The sequence below is a fragment of the Delphinus delphis genome, chromosome 10, assembly GCF_949987515.2.
Source record: "Delphinus delphis chromosome 10, mDelDel1.2, whole genome shotgun sequence".
NCBI lineage: Eukaryota > Metazoa > Chordata > Mammalia > Artiodactyla > Delphinidae > Delphinus > Delphinus delphis.
The window spans coordinates 30,893,111-30,912,518 of record NC_082692.2 but is presented as its reverse complement, the minus strand read 5'-3'; the positions used below and the strand labels follow the sequence as shown (position 1 = coordinate 30,912,518).

At 36.2% G+C, this 19,408-nt stretch overlaps 1 protein-coding gene across 2 annotated transcripts in view; it reads right to left on the bottom strand.

Moving 5' to 3' along the window:
* Positions 1–19,408, bottom strand: part of SUPT3H (SPT3 homolog, SAGA and STAGA complex component) — a 420,389-nt gene that overhangs the window by 194,163 nt on the left and 206,818 nt on the right. For both annotated transcript variants that reach the window (XM_060021727.1, XM_060021728.1), the window contains exon 3: positions 4,586–4,670. In XM_060021727.1, the coding sequence (XP_059877710.1) occupies positions 4,586–4,670 (85 nt within the window). The remainder of the gene's footprint in view (positions 1–4,585; positions 4,671–19,408) is intronic.

Genomic DNA, 19,408 nt, shown 5'->3' with positions numbered 1-19,408 from the left:
TTCCACAGCATTTGAGGAAAACTAAAATTCCTTTAAAAAACATCATTTTCTTCCAAAATTAAAAAGTACGTTTTCTTGAAAAATTGAAATTGAAGATGGATATGGGAAATACAGCAACAATATGCTATATAAATCCATTAACACTGAATACTTTCCTGGTTAAGCAAATGAAGCCGGCCTGGTAAAAACCAGGTAGAAGTGGCTCCTGAGCTCAGATTTCCATATTAAAAGACATACCTACGCTGTCAAACATTCCAATTTTAATCTTTCAGGAATAGACAGAAATCCTAAGTTTTTATGTAAAAGTGATCTAATTTTAAAATGTTGGCAACTAAATTTGTATCTTAATATAGTGCAAGTAAAACCAGATTCTATGCTACATCTATGCATACTCCAAGAGTTTTTTACCTTTATTCTGATGCTTACTTTCCTCAATTAAATTTAATAAATATATTAAATATATTTATTTGAATCCTATGAAAGATTTAACATATATTTTTATATAGACATGTATATACAAAAACAAGAATTCCAGGCTAGATACCTCTTGTCAAAACCCCCATCTCTCCCTGTGAATATCAGCATTACCAGTTACCATAAAGTTTAAAAATTAATTTATTTTAAAAAAAATTTTAATTCAATTTATTTAAACTAAAAAACAGTTCATCCCACTCCACCCCCTGCCTCTGGCAACCACCAATCTGTGTCTCTGTTTCTATGAAGTTGATTTGTTTTTCTTTTAGATTCCACATATAAAAGGGCTCATATGGTATTTGTCTTTCTATGTCTGTCTTGCTTCACTTGGCATAATATCCTTGAGGTCCACTCACGGTATTGCAAATGGCAATGTTTCATTATTTCTTATGGCTCAGTAATATTCCACTGCATAGTCATACCACAATCTCTTTACCCATTCATCCAGAGATGGATACTTAGGTTGTTTCCTTATCTTGGCTACTACAAATAATGCTGCCACGAACATGGGCATGCATACATCTTTTTGAGTTAGTATTTTCATTTCTTTGGATAAATACCCAGAATTGGACTTGCTGGATGATATGGTAGTTCTGTCTTTAATTTTCTGAGAAACCTCCATACTGCTTTCCATAGTGGCTGCACAAATGCACAATCCAACAACGCACAAGGGCTCCCTTACTCCACATCCTCACCATCACTTGCTATTTTTAGTCTTTTTGATGACAGTCATTCTGACAAGTGTGAGGTGATATCTCATTTGGTTTTGATTTGCATTTCCCTGATGGCTAATGATGGTGAGCATCTTTTCAGGTACATGTTGGCCAGCTGTCTGTCTTCTTTGGAAAAGTGTCTATTCAGATCGTCTGCCCATTTATTAATTGTTTATTTTTTGCTATTGAGTTGTACGACTTCTTCATATATTTTGAATATTAGCCCCTTATCAGATATATGATTTGCAGACATTTTCCTCCATTCAGTAGGTTACCTTTTCATTTTGTTGATGGTTTCCTTTGCTGTGCACAAGCTTTTTAGTTTGATGTAGTCTCACTTGTTTATTTTTGCTTTTGTTTTTGGGGTCAGATTCAAAAAATCATCACCAAGACCTATGTCAAGGAGCTTAGTGCTTATGTTTTCTTCTAGGCATTTCATGGTTGTAGGCCTTACATTTAAGTCTTTAATCCATTTTGAGTTAATTTTTGTGTACAGTGTAAAAGAACATCTAGTTCTATTCTTTTGCATGTGGCTCTCCAATTTTGACTGCTTTCTCATAAATTAATTGACCATATATGTGGGTTATTTCAGGGCTCTTATTCTGTTCCACTGATCTATGTGTATGCTTTAGGCCAACACTTGTTAGAATGGCTATTATGAAAAAGACATGAGATAACAAGTGCTGGTGAGGATGCAGAGAAAAGGGAATCCAGTACTTTAAAACTGTTGTGCTATTTCCTTCTAGTCTCCATATTTTCATGAAAATTCTGCTGTCTTTCAAATCATTGTTCCCCTATGGTAATAAATCTGGGTGCTTTTAAAATTTATATTATGCCGTTCATAGTCAGCAGTTTGAACATGCATTTCTTTGGGCTCATCCTTTTTGGAGTTTGCTCAGCTTCTTAAATCTATAGATTTATGTATTTTAGTAAATTCCAGACGTTTTCAGCCATTACGTAATTATACAGAAAGCCTATTTGCAATAGCAAATAAGAAGGTTAAATACTTAGGAATGTATCTAACAAGAAATACGTGAAACCTATAAAAAGAAATGTTAAAACACTCATGTAAGACACGAAAATAGTCTTGAAAAAATGTAGACATTCCTTTTTCTTAGGCTGACTCAACATTAAGATGCAGTTCTCTTTAAATTGATTTATAAATTCACACAATCCCCATAAAAATACCAGCAAGTTATTTTATGGAGCTAGAAAATTCAATACTAATGTTCACATGGAAAAATAAACATATAAGAATAATCAGGAACACACTGAGAAAAATTAGAAGGGGCGTCTAGCTGTAACAATCTTTAAGATATACCATAAAACCAATATAATTTAAAATGTTGTATTAGCACATGCGTAGACAAATAAACCACTGGTATAGAATATAAAATCAGAAATAGACCCCAATACATATGCTAATTTAGTAATGATAAAGGAGGCATCTCAAATCATTAGGGAAAGTAGATACTTTTTAATAAATGATGATGGTATAACTGGGTAGTCATTTGGAAAAATCTATAGTTAGATCCATATCTCACACAATAACAAGAATAAACCACAAATGGTTAGGAATCTAAATGTTAAAAATGAAACCATACAGGTACTAGAAAACAATATGGATGAACTTCTCTTTAAACTCAGTATAAGAAAAGTGTTCCTAACTATAACTCAAAATCCAAAGGAAATAAAAGATTGATGCATTTGACTACATTAAAATAAAAATACTTGTATGCCTCCCCAAAGCTCATAAAAACAAAAGTCAAAAGATAACTGTAACCGACACAGAAGAAGAATATATTTGTATCATACGCCACAAACAAAGGACTGATATACCTAATATTTATGAGACACAGGACCAAAAACTTGATAGAAAAATGAGGAAAGGACATGAAAGCATTCCTAGTGGCCAACACTGAAACAACTTGAGAAATAAAAATAAATAATAATATTACTGCATAATGAACAAAAGAATAAAATTTAAATACACATTAGTCCATACATACGTACATTAAAAATTTAATAAATAAATGGTGATAAAGAATAGCTATTTCTTTCAGAATAACTGCAATTAAAAGATAAAAGGAAAGAAGAAAATAGAAAATCATTACTATGCAAATACCACAGTAATAACGGTCTCAGACTACACCCACTGATGAATGTTAAAATTAATAGGCAAAATTTTTCAGAGAAACAGTATTTACATAGTAACAAAATATCTCCCACAAGACATTTATTAACAACAAAATGAAAAAAAAAAAACTTCACTATAGTGGAAAAATTCAACATATACCACTTTACCCGAGTTATCAAGGTTAATTTAAGATCACAAACAACACATCAACAACATGAACCCACTGACATGATACAGTGAGAAAAGCCCATCACTTCTGTGGTATTCTTGACAAAAAGGCATAGCCACATTCTAACCATAAGAAAACATTAGACCAATTGACAAAGAAGAGCATTCTACAGAATAATTGTCTAGTACTTTTCAAAAATGTCAAGGTCATGAAAGACTTTAAAGAAAGACTGAGGAACTATCACAGATAGAAGACCACAAAGACATGACAGCTCACTACAGTGTGTTATCCTGGATTAGCTCCTGGAACAGAAAAGGGACACTAATGGGAAAACTGATGAAATTCATATAAGGTTGGTAATATTATTAACAGTACTGTACCAATGTTATTCCTGGTTTTGATAATTGTACTATGGTTATGCAAGATGTTAACATAGGAATGTGAATTGTATCTGAGAATTCTCTGTAATATTTGTGCAATTCTCTTTCCAGACATCTAAAATTCAGAATAAAAGTTTTTTAAAAAGTTCTGAAAAAACTATACTGATACATAATGATAAAAAACAGATCAGTGGGGCTTCCCTGGCGGCGCGGTGGTTGAGAGTCCACCTGCCAATGCAGGGGACATGGGTTCATGCCTGGGTCCAGGAGAATCCCACATGCCGCGGAGCGGCTGGGCCCGTGAGCCATGGCCGCTCAGCCTGTGCGTCTGGAGCCTGTGCTCCGCAACGGGAGAGGCCACAACAGTGAGAGGCCCGCGTACCGCAAAAAACAAAAAACAAAAAAAACAGATCAGTGTTATCCGAGGTCAGGAGTGGGAGAAAAGACTGATTACACAGGGTTACAAAGGGATGTTTTTGGATGATGGAAATATTTCTATATAATGATTGCGTTGCTAGTCACATGACAATATTCATCTGTCAAAAGTCATGCACTGGTGAAATTTTGTTACATGAAAATTATACTTTAATACAGTTGACAAAAAAAGAATTCTAAATGTAAAAAAAAAAAAGTCTTAAAAATATCTTGGATTGTGATGCCAATATAAGTGGAATGCAGAGAAGAGATACCAAATAAGATTATATGCTCTTACCAGGTTAATTAACTGAGTGTGTACTACATCTTCTACCAAAACTGCTGTTTCATGAAGAGGTCTCCTAGAATCACCTAGAGAAAACCTGCAAAGAAAATCAAACATACCAATATTAAGGACTGTAAAACTAAGAAAGGCAAAAGTGAAAAATATTTATCATGATACTGTTTAATAAAGTACAAATTGTCCTCTCAAATGACAGAGTACGTATACAATTTTCTATGGACAAAGAATTGCATCTTTCCTACATAAGCTGAAACTTCCAGAGAAAAGTGCAGTGTCATCAAAGTTATTTCTTGACTTGTGTAGGCATTTTTGAGGGCATTTACTATTTCAAAATGCAAAATTTTAAAGACAACCACTTCATAATATTGGCAACCAGAAAACTGTTACCATATCCAAATAACCAATACAGCTGGCCCTTCATATCTTCAGGTTCTGCAGGTTCCTCGGATTCAACCAACCACCAATTGAAAATATTCGAAATAAAAAAAAAATCCACAAAGTTCTGAATAGCAAAACTTGATTTTGCCACGTGGTGGCAACAATTCACATATCATTTACATTGTATTTACAATTATTTACATGGCATTTACTTTGTATGAGGTATTATAAGTAATCTAGGGACAATTTAAAGTATATGAAAATTTCTCCAAAGAAGATATACAGATTGACAATAAACACATGAAAGGATGCTCAACATCACTAATCATTAGAGAAATGCAAATCAAAACTACAATTAGGTATCACCTCACACCGGTCAGAATGGCCATCATCAAAAAATCTACAAACAATAAATGCTGAAGAGGGTGTGGAGAAAAGGGAACCCTCTTGCACTGTGGGAATGTAAATTGATACAGCCACTATGGAGAACAGTAGGGAGGTTCCTTAAAAAACAAAACATAGAACTACCATATGACCCAGCAATCCCACTGCTGGGCATACACTCTGAGAAAACCATAATTCAAAAAGAGTCATATACCACAATGTTCATTGCAGCTCTATTTACAATAGCCAGGACATGGAAGCAACCTAAGTGTCCATCAACAAATGAATGGATAAAGAAGATGTGGCACATATATACAATGAAATATTACTCAGTCATAAAAAGAAATGAAATAGAGTTATTTGTAGTGAAGTGGATGGACCTAGAAACTGTCATACAAAGTGAAGTAAGTCAGAAAGAGAAAAACAAATACCACATGCTAACACATATATATGGAATCTAAAAAGAAAAAAAAATGGTTATGAAGAACCTAGGGGCAGGATAGGAGTAAAGACGCAGATGTAGAGAATGGATTTGAGGACATGGGGAGGGGGAAGGGTAAGCTGGGACGAAGTGAGAGAGTGGCATGGACACACATACACTACCAAATGTAAAATAGGCAGCTAGTGGGAAGCAGCCGCATAGCACAGGGAGATCAGCTCCGTGCTTTGTGTCCACCTAGAGGAGTGGGATAGGGAGGGTGGGAGGGAGACACAAGAGGGAGGAGATATGGGGATATATGTACACATAAAGCTGATTCACTTTGTTATACAGCAGAAACTAACACACCATTGTAAAGCATTATACTCCAATAAAGATGTTAAAGAAAAAGAGATATGGGATAGTCATAAATAGATCACTTTCACTGAATTTCCTTGTCCAAGATTCACTTAGGAAGGCAAAGTGGGTTATTTTGAGGGGCATTTGAAGAAAATGCTAAGTTTAACATTACCATGGAAGACTATGTGTGTAAATATTACAAATAATAATTCTGTTTATTAAAGTATAAAAAAGTATATGGAAAGATGTGCATAGGTTATATAGTAAATGCTATGTCATTTTATATAAGGGACTTGAACATCTGACGATTTGGGTATCTGCAGGGGGTTCGTAGAACCAATCCCCCTCAGACACTGAGGGACAACTGTACAGTAACACAATAATAGCCACATAGAAAACTAAAAAAAGCATGTGATGTAATTAAAATGAAAACTGCTAAGAAAAATGCATGTAAGTGGTGTAAACTATTATTTCAAACTATATACAAGCAGATTATCAAGAATGGATGACAAAGCTGATCTTAAAAGTCCTCTTCTCAATTTTCATACGTGGACTAGATGGTCCTGGTAAAGAACATTTGAAAATATACAGTAATATATTAAAAACTTATATTTAAAGCATACTTTAACCAGCACTAGAGAGAACAAAAAAGAAGTCAGAGAAAATGAGAAAACACAGCTCCACAGGATAAGAGAGCCCTGGAGCCAAAATTTATTCTGAAAGCATCTACTTCTTTATAGTAGCCTATAGCTTGGATTTCAACCAGCAGAGTTTTCAAGGTATAGGAAAGAACGCTGGGACCTCAAGAGAGGTTTGAGGAAACTACTCTGAAGTTGAGAAAAGCAATGCCCAGATGGTGACACTTTCAGTGTGTGAACTAGGAAAATACCACTCCAAGGAAGGCACTTTGCCTGTCTTAGCCCAGGCTGAGTGAAAGAGAAAAAAAAATGTGGTATTGGCACAAACAGACTATAGGAAAAGAACAGAGAGCCTAGTAATAAACATATAATGGTCAACTGATTTTCAATAAGGGTGGCAAGAGCACCCAATCTGGAAAGGACAGTCTTTTCAACAATTGGTGCAGGGAAACAAGATGTCCACATGCAAAAGAATGAAGTTGGACTCTTACCTTGTACCACATATTAAAATAAACTCAAAATAGATCAAAGACCTAAAACTATAAAACTCTTAGAATAAAACAGAAGGGGAGATCTTCATGACTTTGGATTTGGTGAAGGTTTCTTAAGTGTGACACCAAAAGCACAGGCAACAAAAGAAAAAAATAAATTGGACTCCATCAAAATTAAAACCTTTTATAAATCAAAGAACACTATTAAGAGAGAGAAAAGATAACCCACAGAATGGGAAAAAAAATGTTTGAAACTCATATATCAGATAAATAACCAGCATATACAAAGAACGCCCACAGCGCAAAAAAAAACAACAAACAACCCAACTTAAAAATGGGCTATAGACTTGAATAGATATTTCTCCAATGAAAATAAACAAACGGCCAATTTCAAATGAAAAGATGCTCAAAATCATTAGCCATTAGGGAAATGCAAATAAAAAAAACATGAAGATACCACTTCAAACCCATAAGAATGGCTATTATCAACAAAATGGAAAACAGTAAGTGTTGGCTAGGATATGGAGAAATTGCAAATGCTGTACCTTGCTGGTGGGAATGCAAAATGGTGCAGCCACTGTGGAAATGTGCATGATACATAGACACCACCCGAAACTGAACAGCTGTAGTGTTATAGTCCCCTTCTGGAACATCCCTGAAAGACAGTGGTAAAGGGAAATCCTCCCAGTGCACAGAACTTAACAGCAGTGCACTGAATTGTTTACTTGAAAGAAGAAATAGTTAGATGTGTAATTTTATACTGATTCATGGGCTATGACCAATGAGTGGCTAATGGTAAGGGACATGGAAGGAGTATGTTTGGGAAGTTGGGAAATTTGGGGAAGAGGTTGACAGATGTCTCTAAATAGGCAAAACAACAACAACAACGTGAAGACGTCAACTATATTTCAATTTAAAAAAACTAAAAAAAAAGTGAAGATATCTGTGTCTTGTGTGAATGCTCATAGGTGACCTCAGCAAAGGAAGATTTTAACAATCAAGTGGATACCATCAGCTTTTCCCAAATCACCCCGTCATTGCCCAATGGGCTATGAACAAGGTGGCTGTGGTGGGAAGGATGGGCTTCCACTCACCAAGGTCACTGCTGAGTGTCCATCTGTCAGCAGCAGAGATCAACACTGAGTTCCCTATATGGTATCATTCCCCAGGGTGATCAGTCAGCTACCTGGTAACAGGCTGATGCCATTAGACCACTTCCATCATGGCAGTGGAAGTGTATTATTCCTACTGGAATAGACACTCTGGATATGGAACTGGCATCCCTGCATGCAATGCTTCTGCAAAAATTACCATCTGTGGACTTAGAGAATGCCTATCCACTGTCATAGTATTCTATACAGCACTGATTCTGATCAAGAAACTCACTTAACAGCAAGAGAAGGGCTACACTGGGCCCACACTTACAGAATCCACTATTCTTAACATGTTCCCCACCATCATGAAGCAGCTGGTTTGATGGAATGATGAAATGGCCTTTTGAAGACTGAGTTACAGTGCCAGCAAGTTGGCAATACCTTGTAGATCTGGAGCAAGGTTTTCCAGAAGACTATACAGTCTAGAACCAGCATCTAATATGGTGCTGCTTCTCCCACACATAGAATTCACAGGTCTAGGAATCAAAGGATAGAATGGGAGAGGCACCACTCATTATTACTCCTAGAGACCCACTAGCAAAATTGTTGCTTTCCGTTCCCATGGCCTTATGATTTACTGGCCTAGAGGTCTTAATTCCAGAGGGAGAAATGCTTTCACATTTATGCCATTGACACAATTATTCCATTGAAATGCAACTTAAGACTGCAGCTGAGTCACTGTGGATTCCACATGCTTCTGAATCAACAAGCAAAGAAGGAGTTACTGTGTTGGCTGGGGTGAGTGATAGTGACTACCCAGTGGAAAATAGACTGGTACTCCACAGTGGAGGTAAGAAAGAGTATTTCTGGAATATAGGAGATCCCTTAGGACGTCTCATAGTACTACCATGCCCTGTGATTAAGGTCAATGGAAAACTACAACCCAATCCAGGAAGGACTACTAATAGCTCAGATCCTTCAAGAATGAAGGTTTGGGTCACTCCACCAGTTAAAGAATCACAACCAGCTGAGGTGCTTGCTGAAGGCAGGGGAATACAGATTAGGTAGTGGAAGAAGGTAGTTATTAATACCAGCTACAACCATATGACGAGTTATAGAAAGAGGACTGTAACGGTCATGAGTATTCCCTTATTTTGTTATGAATACGTTTGTGTGTGTGTGTGAATGTGAATGTCGGGGAAATATCTGTTTCCTTCCCTCTCTAATATTCCCTCCTCATGTAACATAAAATGTATTGGCCTTACAGTATCTGTTATTCATTTTATATCATAGTATTTAAGCTAGGAACACCAAGGAGAAGTATAAACATCACTCAAGGACTTAACCTCATCTTCTGGGGAAGGGGTTAGCACATTTTCAGTTGTGTGCTGGATAACTATCACGTTAGGCAGAACTATGACCTTGTTATTGTCTTTATTTGGAGACTAAGTATAGTTTAAGGAGATATGGGTGCCCAAATTGATATGGGTATGGTTAATTTTATGGCTCAGTTTGACTGGGCCATGGGGTAGTTAACATTAGTTTGATATGTATTTGCAGGTATTTATGCGTGAGATTAACATTTGAATCCGTAAACTGGGTAAGGCAGATTACGCTCTCCAATGTGGGTGTGCCTCATCCAATCTATTGAAGGCCTGAACAGAACAAGAGGAGGAGTAAGGGAGAATGCACCCTCTGCCTATCTTCAAGCTGGGACATTGGTCTTTGCCTGCCTTTGAACTCATTTTGGGACACCATCAGCTCTACTGCTTCTCAGATTTTCATACTGTAGTTTTACCCTCCCCTCATCACATTTTATGTTGTTGATTTCACAATGTACATCTTTTAGCTTGTGTATCATTAACAAAGTATTGTAGTTATGATTATTTTTACTACTTTGGTCTTATAACCTTCATACTAGATGTATAACTGATTTACCCACCATTAAAACATTTGTGTATTCTGAATTTAAGCAGTGGAATTTGTACTTTTATACATTTTACTATTACTGACTAGCATCCTTTCATTTCAGTTCAAAGAAGTCCCTTTAACTTTTCTTATAGGCTAGTCTAGTGCTTATGAACTCCTTCAACTTTCACTTGTCTGGAAAATTCTTTCTCTCTCTTTCAATTCTGAAGGATAGCTTTGCTGGGTATACTTTTTTTGGCTGCCAGGAAAGCAAGAGCAAAACATAACTCTATTAGGGCTTCCCTGGTGGCGCAGTGGTTGAGAGTCTGCCTGCCGATGCAGGGGACACGGGTTTGTGCCCCGGTCCGGGAGGGTCCCACATGCCGCGGAGCGGCTGGGCCCGTGAGCCATGGCTGCTGAGCCTGCGTGTCCGGAGCCTGTACTCCACAACGGGAGAGGCCACAACAGTGAGAGGCCCGCGTACCACAAAAAACAAACAAACAACAAAAAAACCCCCATAGATCTATTAATATAATTAACTCCATAAAATATGAAAATAGGAAAACTATATGATCATATCAATAGACGTAGGAAAATCACTAAACAACCATTCACGACAAAAATTTTAGCAAAGTACGACTAAAAAGATTTTCTTTAATCTGATGAAGAGAATCTACCAAAAACCATATAGGAAACAACATACTCAGAAGCATTCAAACCTTTTGAAATTCAGACCAATATAAGGATTCCCACTATCACCACTTTTAATCAATATAATACTTAAGATTACAGCGACAACATAAGGCAAGAAAAGGTTTAAACTGTATAAGTATTGAAAAGAAAAAACTAAACTGTTCTTATTCACATATAATCTGAGTATCTACACAGAAAACTCAAAATAATGGGGAGACAAATTATTTCAACTAATAAAGGAAGCCAGCACGTTTTTCAGCTATAAGAGCAATTTAAATATCATCAACACAAAGGCAGAACTCATTGAAACAGACAGCAGAGGGGTCGTTACCAGGGGCTGGGAGTGGGGGAAACAGGGAGGTGATGCTTAAAGGGTACAAACTTCCAGTTAGAAGATGAATAAGTTCTGGGAATGTTACATACAGCACAGTGATCACAGTTAACAGTACTATATTATACACTTAAAAGGTGATGAGAGAGTAAGTCATAAATGTTCTCACCACAACAATGAAATGGTAACTGTGTGACGTGATAAAGGTGTGAGCTAAAGCTATGGTGGTAATCATTTTGTAATAAACAAGTATATCAAATCAACATGTGCACTCCTTAAACTTATACAATATCAATCATATCTCAATAAAGTTGGGGAAAACAGCACACAAAGATAGAAAATGCAATTAAAAATATATAAATTGGCTCTAAACTTTATGTGAGAGAGTCAAGACCCAAGAATAGTCAAGACACTTTTGAAGTACAAAGTAGAAGGAGATTTCCTACAAGACTTATTATAAAGCCATAGTAATTAAGGTAGTGTGCTACTGGTGCAAGGACAAACAAATAAACCAACAGAACAGAAAGAGAAGAAAAAGTCCCCATCAGAGAGTAAACTCCACAATGGCAAAAATCTTCTGTTATGTTCACTGACATATTCAATATTTAATTCTTTGGGCTGCCGGAACAAAGTTTCTCTTCCATTATTTTAAGTTAATTTAAATCGCACCAAAGAAGAAGTACAAAGTTATCAAAGAGAAATAATTGACTCAAAGATAAAACAATGAATGCAATCCACATCTCTAGTAAAAAGAATACTTTAAAATACTTCTTATATAAAATGTACAAATAATTACCAAGTTTTACCTCAAGCTTTTATATACTTTTCTATTAAAAATAATCATTAACATAAACATGTAAAGTACTTAAAACCAGCTAAAGATATAAATACGGATGGGATTTTGATTAGTATATTATTTTAATTTTCAGGATTGTTAGTTCTTCAGCTTAAATTTGCATTTTTTCTCATATTACTTCTGCTAAGTTTATTTTCCCAAATGCAGAAAGCTAGATATTGTCTTAATGGTTTCTGGAAAATAGAAATGAAAGCCACTGTACCTAGCCATAGTCACCTCTTTTTGCTCTGCAATGTATATAATATTTTTAAGTCACTTAAAGACAAAATCCAGGTAATTGGTACTTATACATATCTTTTGATTTCCCCTCCCCCCATTAAACACCTATCTTATTACTCACTGATGCCTTGACTGATTTGTCTTGGGTCTATTCCCAACCAAAAAGGTCTGATGCTCAAATCCTTCACATACTGCCTAGATGCCTGTAACAACACCAGTACTGCTGGACCAGCTTCCACTAAAGGTCTTTCAGGAAACGTTCCTGAAAAAGTTGTCCCTCCCCTGGTCTTCTGCAGTAGCTTCATTGCTATAACACACAAGACTCTATTTTAGTTATCATGTAACTTTGATAACTATGGTCACAACAAGTAAGTCCAGAGCATTCTTGCTGGACTCCACTTAATCAAGACAGTGGCACAGCTACTTATACCCTATCCTCTCACCCAAACAGGATTGGTTTTATTCAATTCCAGGATCAAATGTTTCAGTGATCACTAGGGCAGCTGACTCTGCAATTCCCTTGTCAAGTGCATAATGAAAGTATGAAATAAGCAAGACTATTCATGAGGTGAAGTTATACTTCTTATTCTGTACACTTAGAAGAGGATGTATGCTGAACGAAACCATGGGATACTGTTCCAAAAATTCTGCTGAACTTACCACTAAGCCTTTCAGTATTTTTGGGTGCTATGTGTAAGCCTAACAGTCTAAAATTGGGAGATAGCCTTTACATAGACATCTGTTAAAGTAAAAAGAAAAATCTATTAATAGAAAGTACAGAGTAAAACAGAGTAAGACCTAGTTACAGAAACATTTCCAAAACACAGAAAACAAATTTTTAAAAATACACACTTAATATTACTAGTCATTATGCGTTTCCAGAAAACAACAAAACTTCACTTCAATAGTTTCTAACCTCAGTTAAAAAAGAAAATAAAGTTTTTTTTAAAAAAGGAAGGAAGATGCTAGATATTTGCTATCTTACTCTCTGTTGAACCCCTATTTGACATCTTTAGTTAGTAATTTATGCCTAGATGCTTCCTGAGTATGGTGATACACTTTCAATGTCTCTGGAAATTCTGACACATTATTCTTTATCAGAATCTTTTGCTAACCTCCAGATCCTATGTAAATGTATATATCTCATGATGTATCTACCCACAGACCCATTCTTCATACATCCACTTATCACCAACTGTTGAAAAGAAATCAATCCCAAATTCTATTTTTTAAAATAATTATAATAGACTTCATTTTTTAAAGCAGTTATAGAAAAAGTGAGTGGAAAGTACGGAGAGGTTTCATATATCCCCTCATCTCCCTCCATGCCCAGTTTCCTATTATTAACATTTTGCATTAGTGAGCCAGTATTGATTGATACGTTATTATTAACTAAAGTCCAGAGTTTACATTAAGGGTAACTCTGCATGAGTTTCTCTATTGGTTTTGACAGATGTATAATGATATGTATACACTATTACAGTATCATACAAATGGTTTCACTACAAATCCTCTGTGCTCTGCCTATTCAGCCCTTCCTCCTTTGCAATCCCTGGCAATAACTCATCTCTTTACTGTCTCCATAGTTTTGTCGTTTCCAAAATGTCATAGAGTTGCAAACATATGGTATGTAGCCTTTTCAGACTGGCTTCTTTCACTTAGCATTATGTATTTAAGATTCCTTCATGTCTTCATGGCCTGATAACTCTTTCTTATTACTAAATAATATTTCACTGTATGGATATACCACGGTTTGTTTATCCATTTGACTACTGAAGGACATACTAGTTGCTTCCCAGTTTTAGCAATTCTGAATAAAGTGACTATAAACATTCATGCAAGTTTTGTGTGGACGTAACTTTTCAAGTCATGTGGGTAACCACCAAAGAGTGTGTTTACTGTATCATATAATAAGAGTATGTTTAGTTTTGTAAGAAACTGCCAAGCTGCCTTCCAAAGTGTCTGTACCACTCTGCATTCCCATCAGTAATGAAGGAGAGCTGCTGTTGCTCCGCATCCTCTCCAACACTGGGTGTTTGCGATTTTAGTCATTCTAATGGCTGTGTAGTGCTATTTTTTTTTTTTTTTTTTTTTTGCGGTACGCGGGCCTCTCACTGTCGTGGCCTCTCCCGTTGCGGAGCACAGGCTCCGGACGCGCAGGCTCAGCAGCCATGGCTCACGGGTGCAGCCGCTCCGCGGCATGTGGGATCCTCCCAGACCGGGGCACGAACCTGTATCCCCTGCGTCGGCAGGCGGACTCTCAACCACTGTGCCACCAGGGAAGCCCTGTGTAGTGCTATTTCATTGCTGGTTTAAGTTGCAATTAATTCCTTAATGATGTATGATGTTGAGCGTCAACCCCAAATTCTTTTAATGGCTGTAACTGTAAGAAGAACAAACTTTTCCAGTAAGCATATACAACACGTGTATATTTTTCTCTTTTTAAGTCATACAAACATACGTGTGATATTAGTACAAAAACACAGTATAAAACAAAAGAGAAATTTCAAAGGAGATAAAAATGTATCAAACAATATTTTTAAATAAGTATGATTTTCTTTATTGAAATGAGAAAACTTTTTTGATCTGATTAAATACATATATATAAATTATTAGCATTACCAACACTCCCAGTTTGCCTGAGACAGAGATTTTCCAAATTATTTTCTACCAAAGAAATCAGCCTAATTAATACTAAAAGGTCATGACATATTTTTTTATCAAAAAAAAAAAAGCCAGAAAATTTTCTTTTTTTAAGGGAATGAATGAATAATACATAAAATGTGTATACTATTTATTTTCAAACAAATACCCTATTATTTTTGTTCTAGAGTCCCAGAAAAGCACCTGGGGAATTCGACCCTTCATTTGGAGATAATGCCTTTCCATGCTGTTCAGTTGAGGACTAAGGCAGGGTACTCAGTGCAGGAGGATTAGCAATCCAGCTGAGTCTCCTTGTAGTCACTGCCTCCACTCAAAGAAGAAACGGCACCAGCTGAATGAGGGGCCAGAGATGGGAGCTGAGAATAAACAGATACAATTCACATGGCCAGTATCCAATTAGGAAGATTACAATAATGCAGCGCCAAGTCTCACTGCATCCTGGTCATCAGCTACAAAGAAGAGGCAATCAGCTATGATGAAAAGAAATTAGACTGAAAGTTAGATGACCTGGTTCTGGTTCCTACTCTGTGACTAAGTAGTACTGTAACCTCGGGCAAGTAGCATTTCTGGGTACCTCAGTTCCTCCACAATGAAAGGAGGGGACTGGATTCAGTGATTTTAAAGATGTGTTTTCAGATATTTATTCTGGGTATGCAAGCAGCTATAATCCTTAAATCCCCAAAACTTCTGTCTTCAAGAATTATAAGAAAATTATATTTTAAGAAAATCACTTTTATAACTCTTGTAAGAAAATTAAATCTTATTAAACTGAGTAAATTGGGCAACAGTCATGAAATTAAGAAAAAAGAAAAAAAATTTAATGGGTAACGCAGAATAAAATAAACAAATAAAAACAATTAGAGGAAGAGCAATAAAGCTAAATTTATTCCTGTCCTATATGTGGAAATAATTTCCAAGAAACATTCCATTGCCCTCTAAAAGACATTAAAAACAAAACAAAACAAGATAGTGCCTGTACTTGGGGAATGTATCACAGAATTCTATATTATTCTTCTTTAGTATATTTGACAGGGTCAGCTTTTGAGTCTAAAATACTTGTTTTCACATTTTCAAGCCCTGATTAAGAACACAGTGGAAGGACTGAATAAGTTTTAATTAAAGGGATTCTTCAATTAAAGAGATCCTTTCACAATGTATATCAAGGCATCACATTGTACACTTTAAATAACTTAACAATTTGTCAATAACACTTCAGTAAAGCTGGGGTGTGGGGACAGAGTCTGAAAAAGAAGCCAAGGAAGTAAGTTTAGTAAAAATCCATGACAGAGAGCGTGCTAGAACAGTCCTGAAGAACACAAGGCCCACAAGCAGATCTGCTCATGAAGATCCAGGAACTAAACATAAAAGGACAAAGAGACGTTTCTTTACTACCTTGTGTGCGTCTTCTTGGATGCTGAGTTGCTTTCAGTACTTACCACTGGCTATAAACTCTAATGTGGTTAAATTATTCTGGATACTGTGGTTAAGTAATTGCTGTGGTCTTGGGAGCTAGTAACTGATTTTTTTTTTTTTACTTCTGGTTTTCTGAACATTTTCTACCTCAGGTAATTGATATTACTTTGGAATGGACACTGTGACTACTGCTTGATGTAAGAAGGCCCTGGGTGACTTTCTGTCCCCAAAAGAAAGTTTCCTTATTCTCTTAAAACCACTTATTTGATTATACTTTTATAGGCTAGGTATTACTATAATACCCAGGAATTTCTCCTAACTGGAATTAGAGTGAATAGCAGGCTGGAGTCCTAGCATACACTCCAGTCAGCTAACCTGGTACTAGACAGCACACGCAAACACAGACATCATACTGTTTATGTCATTCTTACCCAATATTTGTTGAGACTGATTTACCCTCTGTCCAAAGGGGAAAAAAAGTACAGAAGTTTGACCATGAGCAGTCATTTAAGGTAATCAGACAGTCATAAACACATGCAAATTCTCCTTACTCTTCAATTTTTAATACCACTAACCTTTTTAACTCTATGATTTTATCTACCTGTTTTCCAAAGGAAGAAATGAATTCAATTAGCAATGGCTCTGAGAAAGCCAAAGTGACAAGTAACTTAAAATAATTAAATAAATACCTAAGACCATAGCCAGGACATGGAAACAAGCTAAGTGTCCATCGACAGATGAACGGATAAAGAAGATGTGGCACATATATACAATGGAATATTGCTCAGCCATTAAAAAAAACCCGAAATTGAGTTATTTAAAGTGAGGTGGATGGACCTAGAGTCTGTCATACAGAGTGAAGTAAGTCAAAAAGAGAAAAACAAACACCATATGCTAACATATATATGGTATCTAAAAAAAAATGGTTCTGATGAACCTAGGGGCAGGACAGGAATAAAGACACAGACGTAGAGAATGGACTTGAGGACACAGGGAAGGGGAAGAGTAAGCTGGGACGAAGTGAGAGAGTAGCATTGCCATATATACACTACCAAATGTTAAATAGATAGCCAGTGGGAAGCAGCTGCACAGCACAGGGAGATCAGCTTGGTGCTTTGTGAACACCTAGAGGGGTGGGATAGGGAGGGTGGGAGGCAGATGCAAGAGGGAGGGGATATGGGGATATACATATGCATACAGCTGATTCACTTTGTTATACAGCAGAAACTAACACAACATTGTAAAGCAATTATACTCCAATAAAGATGTTAAAAAAAAACCCCTAAGCCAACAGTTTTTCTAGATATGATCATTTATCTCATTGCTTGCTTGATTTTTCAACATCCATCCCCGTCCTTTACTTTAGTATATATTCATATCTTATTAAAATGAACTTTGACAATATTTTTAGAATTTTATAACCCTTTATGAAATAAGTATAAATATCTTAAGACATAAGAAAAGCAAGATTATGATTCCTATACACTAATGATGAAAAATCTGAAAGAGAAATTAAGAAAACACTCCCATTTACCACTGCAACAAAAAGAATAAAATACCTAGGAATAAACCTACCTAAGGAGACAAAAGACCTGTGTGCAGAAAATTATAAGACACTAATGAAAGAAATTAAAGATGATACAAATAGATGGAGAGATATACCATGTTCTTGGATTGGAAGAATCAATCCAATCAATAGAATCATTGTGAAAATGACTCTATTACGCAAAGCAATCTACAGATTCAATGCAATCCCTATCAAACTACCACTGGCATTTTTCACAGAACTAGAACAAAAAAATTCACAATTTGTAGGGAAACACAAAAGACCCCGAATAGCCAAAGCAATCTTGAGAAAGAAAAACAGAGCTGGAGGAATCAGGCTCCCTGACTTCAGACTATACTACAAAGCTACAGTAATCAAGACAGTATGGTACTGGCACAAAAACAGAAATATAGGTCAATGGAACAGGGTAGAAAGCCAAGAGATAAACCCATGCACACACGGTCACCTTATCTTTGATAAAGGAGGCAAGAATGTACAGTGGAGAAAAGACAGCCTCTTCAATAAGTGGTGCTGGGAAAACTGGACAGGTACATGTAAAAGAATGAAATTAGAACACTTCCTAACACCATGCACAAAAATAAACTCAAAATGGATTAAGGACCTAAATGTAAGACCGGACACTATAAAACTCTTAGAGGAAAACATAGGCAGAACACTCTATGACATAAATCACAGCAAGATCCTTTTTGACACATCTCCTAGAGAAATGGAAATAAAAACAAAAATAAACAAATGGGACCTAAAGAAACTTAAAAGCTTTTGCACAGCAAAGGAAACCATAAACAAGACGAAAAGACAACCCTCAGAATGGGAGAAAATATTTGCAAATGCAGCAACTTCAAAAGGATTAATCTCCAAAACATACAAGCAACTCATGCAGCTCAATATCAAAAAAACAAACAACCCAATCCAAAAATGGGCAGAAGACCTAAATAGACATTTCTCCAAAGAAGATATACAGATTGCCAACAGACGCATGAAAGAATGCTCAATATCATTAATCATTAGAGAAATGCAAATCAAAACTACAATGAGATATCATCTCACACCGGTCAGAATGGCCATCATCAAAAAATCTACAAACAATAAATGCTGGAGAGGGTGTGGAGAAAAGGGAACCCTCTTGCACTGTTGGTGGGAATGTAAATTGATACAGCCACTATGGAGAACAGTAGGGAGGTTCCTTAAAAAACTAAAAGTAGGACTACCATATGACCCAGCAATCCCACTACTGGGCATATACCCTGAGAAAACCATAATTCAAAAAGAGTCATGTACCAAAATGTTCATTGCAGCTCTTTTTACAATAGCCAGGACATGGAAGCAACCTAAGTGTCCATCAACAGATGAATGGATAAAGAAGATGTGGCACATATATACAATGGAATATTACTCAGCCATAA